This window comes from Pyrus communis, chromosome 14, assembly GCF_963583255.1.
Source record: "Pyrus communis chromosome 14, drPyrComm1.1, whole genome shotgun sequence".
Taxonomy (NCBI): Eukaryota; Viridiplantae; Streptophyta; class Magnoliopsida; order Rosales; family Rosaceae; genus Pyrus; species Pyrus communis.
In genome coordinates this window covers 24437198-24449657 of record NC_084816.1, presented here as the reverse complement: position 1 = coordinate 24449657, position 12460 = coordinate 24437198, and the positions used below count along the sequence as shown (strand labels likewise).

Genomic DNA, 12460 nt, shown 5'->3' with positions numbered 1-12460 from the left:
GTCTTCTTTTTTTTTTTTTGAAGAGCGGAACCTGGTCTTCTTTGGCCTTACATAATTATATATAGTGCTCAGAAGACACATTATTGAAATACTTAATTTAATTACCAATTACCCTTGACTTGTTGGGTAAGTACAACCCTAACCTTGCTAGCTACCTTGTATTCCTTTTGGTTTTCTTTTTGTGTTCACATGTAACCAATGAATTACATCCTTCATTTATTATTGTAAATTAATCTGTTTCTTTTATCCCCTCTAATTCAATGAGGAAAAAAAAAAAAACCCCTAATTAATTTTAGTACTCGATCGAGTTGAGAAGGGTAGCGTCGTAGTAGAAATTAAGCACCTTGTGGCTCTCCTTACCCAGATTCAAGACTCCCCCACCCCTTTTCCCCCTCAAGACCCCATTTAACTATTGACCAAAAAAAAAAAAAAAAAAACATTATAACTCGACTTAACTAAGCTGGGAGTAGTGTGTTCCCACATTTACGCCCAATTTTCCCTTTTTATAATTCAAATGAGTTAATATAAAATATCGCCTGTAAAAAATAGAAAAAAAAAAAAAAAACCTTTACCTTTCCTTAACTATATATATATATTTATGTCTGTAGACACACATGACCAATCACGTAGTGTCACGTGACAGTGTCCAGAACATCATCATTTCTTGTTTTGTCCATATAAACCTTACATCCCTACATCCATCATCATTCACACACCAAACTCAATCCTTCTTTTTAGCTCATAATTCTTCTTCATCGTTTTTAAATCTTGAGTTCTTACAATGTCTTCTTCAAGGAGATTGTCCAAATAGTTTGAGGAGCAACATAAAAGATTGTTAGCACAATAAGAAGAATTGTTCAATCTCGAGGAAGGTGGAGATAAGGCTTTCACAATGGAGGAGGATGAGGATGATGAACATAGAAGGCAGAGAGAGCTTCACATTCCCACCGTGTCATGGAAGCTGTGTGTCAAATATCCAAACCCAGACGTGCTGCAAACTTGGATAGAAAGAGGGAAAAACGAGGTAAAGGTTTCTTGGAATATTATTTTATCCTCAATTGTGTATTCCCTGATCATGTTGTTAGATGTCATTTTAGAATGCAACGAAATTTGTTCGACAAAATCATGAGTGCTATTTGCAACCATTATCCATACTTTATGTAAAAAAAAATATGCTTTTCATATTCAAGGTCTTCTTCCTGAGCAAAAAATTATTGTTGCCTTGCGGATGCTTGCATGTGGAGTCTTTTCCATGTATAGCGCAAAACGCTTCCGTAATTCTACTCCACATTTCTCACACCTCCATCTCATTACCCGTAATCAGGTCATGAGTGACTTGAACCCAGCATTCACACAACGTAACATCTTCGATGAGCTTCCACGTAGCCATTTTTTTCACACAAAAAAGTATAAGAAAGTTTTGTTAGAAAGTGTTGAAAATATTGAAATGTGGTGTAAGGTGGAATATGAGGATTAGGTATTTATAGAAAAATAATAATAATTTTGTTTAATTTCTTCTGTATTTTTTAACAAATTTTAATAGTTTTTTATTAATTTTAATTTAGTTAATTAATCTGGATTGTTGGATTTGAAAAAGATTCAAATCCAACAGCCTATATGTTGACATGTGGCCAACAGTCATAATTCTGACCATTGTAACTTTAAAAAAAAAAAAAAAAAATCAGGCTGAAAAACGTGGATCGTTGATCGTTGGATCGGACGGTCCAGATCTCGCCACATCACTAGCCATTGGATTTCAAATTCAAAATTTTTTTTACCATTGGAAATCCAACGGTCCAAAAAACTAGCCGTTGGAAATTCAACGGCCTAGAACGAGCCACTTGGCCTCCCCGTAAGAGCCGTTGGTGCACCTGCGCATGCAGACCCCGCCCGCATTTTCTTGTTAGGGACGTGCGCCCACTGGCCTAGCACCAAAAAAAAAAATTTAAAAGGGCATATGACGTGAAGTTGGCGTTAGCATGACATCACATAGGCCAAGCCTTGGCTCAGCACATTTTGGGCCGGCCTATGGGACGGCTTAGGCTATCAACCGGCCTACGGGTCTAGGCTGGAGGAGATTGGCTAGCTGCCGGGCTGTTTTGGCGGCTGGGTTTCAGCCTCAATGTCCTCGGTGAACTTGCTCTAAGAAGATTAAAGTCAACAGAAAAAAAAAAAAGAAAAAAAAAAAAGTGATGATTAAAAAGAAATAATATCTGGCTTTTGGTAAAACTTAGCACATAAAAGGGTGGATAAATTTTGCATGTACCACGAACACTCACCGCGTGGGGTCTACCATTATGTGTGTTATGTTATGCATGCGTGACAAGGTGATGTTTCACTCACATCAATAATATCACGTGCCTGTGTTTTGGGTAAAAAAATTCTCTCCAAAGACATTCACTAAAGTCTAGACAATGTCCTAATTAATCAAACTTATCTTCCCCGTAGCTTTAGCCTTTAGGTTCTACATATATATAGTATAGTTTAGATAGGAAGAAATATAGCTATTGAAAGAATGGAGTAATTTCTTAAGTTCAAAGTAAAACTGCATTTTAAGAATGAGCATGCATCTGCATGCTTTTCCAAGCTATATAATTCAACTTTTATTGCACTATCTATCGTTCTTTCATAACAAACCTTCCTGACTAGATCCCCTTGTATTTTACCATGCATCCCTACCTATTGAGATCAATCAGTTTAATTCAAACCTACGTCAGTAATTATGAACCCTAAGGTATCTTAAGCAAAAATTGCACAACTAATTTAAGCTTAATCACATTAATTAGTTGAGAGTTGCCGAACCCTATTTGTCTTATTACTTCCAAACGATCGAAGATGAACCAAACAAAGTCCATGTTTGTTTTATTTAAAAGATTTATTGACAATTTAATTAATGACATATAATAGATGCTGCTGCTTTGTTTTCTAGGTCAAGTTCAATGTGAATGAGAGTAACTGTGACATCCCACATTGCCCAGGAGAGTGATCCTTAAATGTATATTCTCATCCCTACCTAGCACGAGGCCTTTTGGGAGCTCACTGGCTTCGGGTTCCGTAGGAACTCCGAAGTTAAGCGAGAAGGGGGCTAGAGCAATCCCATGATGGGTGACCCATTGGGAAGTTGCTTGTGAGTTCCCAAAAACAAAACCGTGAGGGAATAGTAAGCCCAAAACGGACAATATCGTGCTACGGTGGCGGAGCGGGCCGGGGAAGTGATCCACCCCGGGCCGGGATGTGACCGTAACGACATTAGCTAAGAGCTTAAGATAATTATTAATCTTGAAGAAGAACACTAAGCACAAATTATATTCATTACATTATATTATGTGACCTACATGTACATAGAGGTGACCATTGGTCCTTTAATTCATCAAAACGTACATCTATGATCATTTTCATCAATTCTATCAGAACTTCTGTAAAAATGAGTTATGTTGGAAAAACTATTACTATAATTTGATTAAAGTTGAGAGATCATTGCTTCAATCAAGTTAAAGTTGAGGAACCATTTCTCCAATTGGATTAAAGTTGAGGGATCTTTGCTACGATTTTCTCATTTAGTTTTCCATATTTTTCCCTTGATTTAGCCTTCCGTATATGGTACATGACTCATATTGACATAAATTCCAACGGAGTTGACGAAAATGATCATAGATGCATGTTTTGATGAGTTAAGGGACCAAGATCACGGATTTTTAGTTGATGGATCATTACTCCAATTAAGTAAAAATTAAAAGACCATTGCTACAATTCCTCTTACATTATATTTAATTTCCTACCTATAAATTATTAATTAATCTCAGCAATTTTGATGTGATGAATATTGTTAGGTAGCAAATAATATCATATGAAAATTTGATAGTGCATGGTAGAGAACATCTAATGTTAGTTGTCTACTCGTTACCACATCAAGTCAGTAATTCTAAACAATTATATGCGTGTGCGTAATCGCTTTTACTATAGCTCAGTTCATGTAAATATCCCCATTACCCATAACTTAAGGGAGAACCAATACTAATCTGTATCTTCACTACATATAATTTGTCTGTTTTAATTAAAAGGAATAAATTAAAATAAAGGAATATATATATATATATATATATATATATATATGTATATATGTATATATGTGCGCACATAAATTAAAGAAATGTGGGCATGCAGTTTATCCTTGAGCTTTTCAGAAGCTTAATGGGAAAAAACAAGTAGGTAGCCTATAAAATGGAAAACAATAAGGAGACAGAAGCTAGAATATCAAACATGGTTCAAATTATAAATACTTGGTCAATAATTTCAAAACTTTAAGAGTCCAGATTCCATTTCTTGATCACAAATCTCTAATCATTCCAAATGGTAACAAAGAGATTGCTTAGTAATCATCGAGGAAGGTCGATGCAATTGAGGAAGCTAACATCAACACAACAATGTAAAAACAACGGGATCCAAACATCACCACGCATTCCTCCATGTTTTCCTTGATTATCTTATGATTAAAACCGAATTTACGGACCGAAGCAGCATTAGGATGCTAATTAAATTTCATAACATATTAAGACTAGTGACTCATGAATTGCTAATTGACACGAGCAAAGGAGCCCCATGGATAAAACCAACACAAAAGACGGACAAGGCATAATATATGTATTATATTGTGTAATGAAAAGTTTGAAAACGATGTTTGCATAAACAAAAGCAAATTAGGGTTTATCTTATTAGGGTTTTGATATGGACATCGAAAAATTTAAACAAAATGGAAAGAATTTTAAGGAGATGGGAAGGATATTTTAGATTTGTAGTCAACCATCAAGCTTCAACTTTGTCAATTGGATTTCCATTTCAGGGTTTGTCCGGTTTTAGGTTTAAGCAGGCACCGATATCAAGTATATTCCACATTTGCGTAATTATCGAGCAACTTTGTTAAGTTTGCGTTACTAATTTCCATTTTTTGGTTACAAATTTGCGGGGTTCCTTAACAACTCAAGCAAGAACTTGTAATGTTACTTTTGTAGAGATGATCTGCCCTACAAACGCGGGGCTAGTGATTTCTTGGATCGAAAATCTTTAAGTTGTTCTACATGACTGTTAAGAAGCTTAGGTTGGGGTTTAGGATTTAGAGTTTAGGGTTTAGGGTTTAGGATAACACGAAAATAAATTTTATGATGTGTTTTGTAGAGATTTGCAAAATTTTATGATGGGTTTAGGATAACACAAAAATAAATATAAATTTTATGATGTGTTTTGTAGACACTTGCAAAATTTTATGATGGGTTTAGGATAACACGAAAATAATTTTTATGATGTGTTTGGTGAATAATGCAACTATTAAGTTTCATAAGATATGTGGGGGCATGAAGAAATTTTTTATAAGCCCCTTCGAAACGCTCTTACCATTTGTTGAGTCCAAAAGTATATTTGATGGATTTGTAAGCTGAAAATAGAGATTAATATTATATATTAGCTAAGTGATTTTCAGGAGTTAAAAAATCTCACATGAATTTCAAGAAGTTTATGGTTCGGCACCACGGAATAGGTTTTATGACGATTTTTGTAGAAATCCACAAAATCAATGAGTTTTCAAAAAGGCTTAGTTTTTTTTAAGGAGCAAGTAAAATGTAATTTTGGAATCAGTCTCTTTATTTATTGAATATTGTAGATTCTAACAAGTTTACAATGGTCACTCAGTACTACGATCTAGTAGTATTCTTCTTCACTTGGAAGTGAAAAGTCTTAGGTTCGAATCTCGTGGATGACGAATTCGATACCAAATTAGGTTGCTCATTATGTAGCCTAGCCGAACTCTCCCTCCCCTAGTGTAAAAATATTAATGCATTCAAAAAAAAAAAAAAAAAAAAAAAAAAAACCAAGTTTACAATGAGTGGGACAATGACTAGAAAATAGGTTTAATAATGGGGAGGAATATTTGAATTTTGGTGAAAATGAGGGAGCATGGAGGAGCACACTTCATTATACATAGTCCTATTCTCCGAAATCCCCAAGTCCAAAGAAACTGCGGTCACCCATTGTTCGATCTTAACCAAATAATGAAAAAGAGCACAACAACAAAAATTTAACAACCACCTACCTTCAGATTAAATCAAAAAGTGAGTTGCCACAATTTTCTTGAATCATGAGGTTTAAGAATGCGACTCGCATTATACAAGTGTTGTATTCACAATATGATGATAGCCCGAGCTATATGATAGATTTTCTTATGAACTCGGCCAAGTGGCCAAGTCCATTTTGATTAGACTATAAAATTGATATCCACCCAGCCCAGCTTAATCTATTGATGTATTAGGCCCAAGTAAAAATTGGTAGGCTCATCAGATTTCGGCCCAGCCCACGAAGTTGTCGCACTCCTTTTCTTTTTGGGGATGTCTGTGTATATTCTGTGCAGCAAGTAGTTAGGTACAAAAAAAAAAACACCTTCATGATTTCACTTGTACAATTTACATGATGAAGCTGCAAAAGCTTCAGAAAATTTTGCAGCTTCAGAAAATTGAGTCAAACCGGACAACTCTATACTCACATCTTGAATTCCGGGAGACCATATGCGGGTGCGAAACGCCTTTTCCGATCAACCCCATTCAGCACAACCTCAAACAATCTGCTCTACCTCATTGAACAAATAGTGAATTTGCCTCAAGGGACCTCCTTGTGCAATATTCGAATGCTCTAACCGGGTTGGCATTTTTCGCTGTACATACAATGTTACAAACCTCTATCCGAATGTTCATCTTCTATCCTTGCGTCTGCAGCATTAGCAACAACACTATCATCAAAAGCTGCACCAACGATAGAGCTTCCCCGAGCTCTTTGAGACCTTGGTGTTGTTGACTTATTTTGTAATGTCTCACCCTTTCTCTTCCTCCTTGTCCTAAAGAGATTATGCTCAAGAGCTTCCTGCACTTTCGTGGTCAATGGCTGGTTCCTTGTACTCTGCCTCTGGCTCTTAATGAAAGGCTGCTTCCTTGTTTCTGATAGACTACTTGTCTTCTTCACACTTGAGTCGTCATTACTTTGTGCCACGTCCTTGATCACCGGTTCAGGAAGCTTCGGTATCTCAAGCTGGCTTGTCTCAGATAGAAATGAATCAAATGATGACTTGTTTGCACCTGAGTTGTCATTATGTTGCATCATGTCCTTGGTCAACAGTTCAGGAAGCTTCGGTGGCTCAGGCTGCTCGCTTGTTTTGGATAGAAATGAATCAAATGCTGACCCGTTTGCACTTGCGTTGTCATTATTTTGCTTTGTGTCCTTGATCAAGGGTTTATCAATGTCCACATCTGTTGGAACATAAGGAAGGTTCAAGTCAATGCATATCCAACATTGCGATTTTTCGGAAGCTGCTTCTCTGTGCTGGCCTACACGCGAACTATGTAAGTTTGATTCGACAAGGGGCTCATCTGGAGTTAGCTTCTTATTCACAGACACATTTTCATCACTGGAGCTTGAGTCTCCATCATTACAATCAGTCAAATCCTTCTGTTTTGTTTCAGGGGCCAAATATCTCAAATCATCTGACTTCGTCGTGGGGATGTAGTTATAATTCGTTGCCTTGCTTGGAGACTTGTCATTGAGAAGATTTAAACATTGAGATTCATGGATACTAGTTACGCAATCTGAGGAGTCGAGAAATGTTGTCCTGTCAATTATATCCTCCGTGGGGTTTGAGGTAGTTTTTTCTTCTGCATCATCTTTTGACTCTTCATATATATCTTGTTCGGTTTCAGTAAAAGGATTGGAGGGAGTACTTATACTTTCAGTTTGAACAGGTAAACTCCTCAGTTTTCGTACCTTCGATTGTTCTGCTTCTGCTACATGAAGCATACTTGTATCCACAATTGTAAACTTCATTAGATCTCTATCCCCATTTGTGCTCCTGTGTGGAAGGAGGTAATGACGGTGTTGCTTATTTAACATATCAACTTCATTGAATTTAGCTGATTCCTCTTCTCTGCCTTTAGCTGCTTCATTATCAAGCTCAAGAACATCGGGGTTAGACGCCACATTCTTCAAGACCTCATGGACAGAATCAAAGTACTGATTACCTCTCACAAGGCGCCTTGAAAACTTCTCTATACCAGGTACAAGAAACACCAAAGACAGATTACGCTGCTCGGAATGCCATCCTCGTGCTAAAAGACGGGGCCAAACAGCTTCCCAGAAAAGATCATTCGACCGCTTTTTACTCAACTTAAAATCTCCTGTTAGATACTTGATGATCTCTGGCGTTGTAAGGGAGGAACAGGCTTTTCCAATCGGTACTTCTGGACGAAAAGAGATGGCAAGACTGTTCTTTGTTGGCTTCAAAGTAGTGCCAGTAAGGTCTTGCTTCCCTTTTCCAATACCTACTGCTTCTATAAGCATACAAACGCCAACAATGTCCTTTAACTTGAATATATATTCTTCAAATAAAATCTTTCCCCCTGCAAAACATCTCGAACTCTGCACAAAAGATAGAAACTTGTTAGGTTTTCGGAACAGATCATACGTTTTCCTTACCATACTCATGCATCTAGCTGCAAGTGCAAATCACAACAGAAACAATATCATGAAGTTAACACAAGAACATGACATTCAAGAAGCCACCAGAAGTATGCACGTCAGCAAAGAAAAATTATACGAACAATGCATTCTAAACATGAAAGTTGCACTGATACCTAATGATGCATTCTTATACGATGATTCATCTTCCCACTCATTGCAAGCAGATAAGGACACAACTAGTGCAAAATAACATTGAAATCACTACCTCCATCAGCATATCTTCGCAGTCCTTGGACACACGAGAAAACAATCTTGATAACAGTTCCTTCTGCCTCCACCCCGTAAACACTTTTTCCCCTTGTATACAGGGGTTACCTTTTAACTTCCGACACTTTGACCATCTGCGATATCCATCAGAACTATAGAACTTTCCATAGTAAAAATACAGTACATCCCCCATATCCATACTTCCAATAAATCGCTTCACAAGTGTAAGATTCTTCCCAAATATATACAGACTGAGGAGAAAACTATCTTCCTCAATTTTGCTCGAAGGTTTGATCTGAGAGTCTTCGACATCCTTTGCATCTCCCAACACAGCATTTTGAGGTTTAACTTCAAGTTCTGAAATTTCATTTTCTTTACTGCTTCCAACAGACTCTACATTTCCCTTGAACTTTCCAGCTTCACAATTTTTCCATGGGATAGGTAATCCCAGTGAAAATGACAGATCAAGGACTTCTGAATCAGCATGCTTGTTTGTAATCTCCAACCGCTCAAATTTAGCAATCAACGGTGGAATATCTGCCTGATACTCATTTCCGATTCGAGGAACCACCTGTGGATGTACAGCAGATTTATCTGTGACATTCTCCATGCAGTCATCCAAATGCTTAAAACCTATGTGCCAAAACAGAAAAACTTGAAATTACATACTGTCTGTTACATCAAAGTATTAATTGCAACATCCCAATTAAAAAAAACATCAAAAGCTTGTACCTTTATTACAAAATCTACTGAAACAGGATCAGAAAATTTTCAATTTCGGTGCTACTAAGCTCTCTGAACTCAATAATTTAAATGCATTGTTCATCACAAATGGACTAATCAACCAACAACCAAATACGAAAAGAGCGGTAACCCGAAAAAGCCAGAACATTGTCAATTTTGGTGCCAATAAGCTCTCTGAATCTAATAATTATATGCATTGTTCATCACAGATTAAATCAGAAGTTAGGTAATCAAGCCGCAACTAATACGAAAAGAACACTATCCCGAAAAACAAGCATGCTTCCATAAGAAAATTTCCAATTATGCAAATGCAGATCAGCAAACAACTTTATGCAGCAAAATGAATCATACTTTTAGTATCAGGCATTAAAGAAAAATGAGCAAAATTAAAGAAACCCAAGTAAAATAAATCAACTAAATAGCTATCGAGTACTCATTTTGAAGTAATAATTAAAAGAAATATAAATAAGAACATCAAGATTAAGTTATACATATTAAACAGTAAAACAAACTGTCAAAATATGAACAGAACGAGGCTCGAGAGCAAAGCATGCAAAAGAACGAGGGAGTTTTAACGTAAAACTTCCAGTAATTTTCATTTTAACTAAAAACCACATTTTTATGCTATAAAGTCAATATATTCAATACTATTCACTTTACTCTTTATTTTACAATAATTGTTAAAACTCAAAATTTTCAAGCTATTTTTATTAATTTTCCTAAAGAATGATTGAAAGAGAGAGAATATTTGCTCATAAACTATCTAAAACCTCCATGGCCATGGAAGAAGTTGATCACGTTTAAACCCACGTGAGAAAAATGAACCTGGGTAAATGCTCCTGTTGCATTAACCTCGATTGTCAACTATTTTTTCAAAGAAAACAAGAATATCAAAGAAAGAAAAGAAATACAGAATATATATATTAATTAAAGAAAATGGGGGGGGGGGGGGAGAGAGAGAGAGATGTTAAAGAATGACAGAAGCATTTTAGAGAGAGAAAGATTTTACCTTTTTACACGAGGCGAGAGAGTTGAGCTTTCATGGATGTAGAGAGGAAGTTGAAATCTCGAGGACTTGCAAAGGAAGAGGCACAGAAAAAACGAGAAGAAATAAAGAGCAAATAGAAAGAAATAAAGGCGAAGCTTCTATTTATACTGACTGAATTACCAAAACACCCTTGGTCAAGTTTTTTTAATTTTGTTTCTTTGTCTATGAATGGGTAATAATAATAGTTTTTTTTTTTTTTTTTTTTTTTTTTTTTTTTTTAACAAACTCAATTTTATTTTGGGGTTGTTATTTGGCACTCGAGAAAAGTCATAATACTCCCATCCGTTATCAAATAGTAAAGGAGAAATTGCAATTCAAAGAGCACAAGATCAAGGTATAGCTAGCTCGAGTAAGCTGCGGCCGAGGGCTAATTTTGGATTTCTGAAAAATTGCATGAAAAAAGTAGTTTAATTCAAGGGAACTTTAACGAAAAGTTCCCGATACTGTTCACTTTAACGAAAACCACATTTTTACACTAAAAAGTCAATTCTGATACTATTCATTTTACCTTTTATTTTGTCCTTATTGTTAAAACTCAAAGTTTTCAACCTTTTTTCATTAGTTTTCTTTTAATTTCAATACTAGCACAAACTTCTTTCTAGCAAAATTAACCTATCTTGAACAAAAAGGAAAACATAGCCCATCCTTAATAATATTCCTAGCTCCGCCCTTAAAATTGAGAAATCTTGAGAAAACCTTAAAGAACTTAGGACAAAAAAAAGAAAAACTCATCAACCCCACCACAGGATTTCGTCCATCAGAAGTATATAACAACATTGACTCCATCTCTCGAAGCTATAACATGACCATTTTACTTGCCGTAAAGCGAGATTAGGTGTTTACCAAAAAAAAAAAAAAAAAGAAAAAAAAAGCGAGATTAGGTTTTAAAAACATTACTATAAAAAAGAGACGATTAGATACTTCTCTTGATTTGGTATACGAAATTCATGTACCTATGTTCCAATATCAGATAATAATTTATTGTACAAACAATGTTGGATTTGCAACATTGTTCATTCTAACTTTTTCACCATGACGTCGAAACAGAAGGACTCTGCAGTACCTAAATGCCACGTATGACCATTTATTTTCACAATCCCTCAAATTTATTTATTTATTTTTGGAAACTGGGAATAATATTACCAAGGCAAAGAAACCACAACATTACAAGAAGCCTACACCGAGGCTAGCAACAACTAACCAACAAAAAACCAAGCAGCGAAGGGGTTAAGGAGTGAAGATGCTAGAACAGAATTTGAGCATCGCCCCCTCCACTACTATAAAAGTCCAAGGAGGACAAGGTAATCCATCATTATTTAAAACAAAAAGCAATGAAGATGGAGGTCTATTGACCCATATGACATTGCACATCTTTGTCTTGCTGCGCGACGCCAACCTGTCCGCCGCCAAATTTGCAAATGATGGATTTACTACAAGTTCATCCAATAGTGAAACGAATTGGAGCACTTTTGAGGGGATACATACAAAGAAAAGAAATAAACTAGATACAACAAGGTTAAATAATTTAGTCTATGTCCAATCCAACGCTAGGATCATGAACAAGAAGAATTTAGTCCATTCTTTTATTATCCATACAAGTATAGTTTTTTTAGGTGTAAATAGGCACTTCTTTACAAGATATATAATAAATTTACATAAATCCGCCTGGGCCGCCTAGGCGTTAGGCCCCTGTCCGCCGCCCAACTAACGCTTAGCGATTTTTAGAACCTTGCCATTAAGACATTTATTTATAGTTAATAAAATGGATGAATGCAGTTCCACAAAGAAACTCTAAACTCCTAATCCAACAGTCATATAGTTTCAGATTGAGATGATTTTTGGTAGACATGATTTTTTAGCTAGGGAATACCTAAAAGAAAGACAGTTCAGATTGTTAAAATACATTACGAA

General features: G+C 35.9%; 1 protein-coding gene across 1 annotated transcript; it reads right to left on the bottom strand.

Moving 5' to 3' along the window:
• Window positions 1-6711: 6711 nt before the first annotated feature.
• On the bottom strand, window positions 6712-9367 carry LOC137714661 (uncharacterized). The gene is made up of 2 exons (XM_068453817.1): window positions 8756-9367; window positions 6712-8448 (listed from the first exon to the last, which is right to left on the bottom strand). The coding sequence occupies exons 1-2, from the start codon at window positions 9365-9367 to the stop codon at window positions 6712-6714; spliced, it is 2349 nt and encodes a 782-aa protein (XP_068309918.1).
• Between the last annotated feature and the right edge of the window lie 3093 nt (window positions 9368-12460).

Bases quoted from the DNA above. Each gene is read 5' to 3' on its own strand.
- LOC137714661 (XM_068453817.1), bottom strand. From the start codon at position 9,367: ATGGAGAATGTCACAGATAAATCTGCTGTACATCCACAGGTGGTTCCT. The intron at 8,449-8,755 runs GTAGTGATTTCA...TCTTTTGTGCAG, and splicing joins GCGAAGATATGCTGATGGAG to AGTTCGAGATGTTTTGCAGG.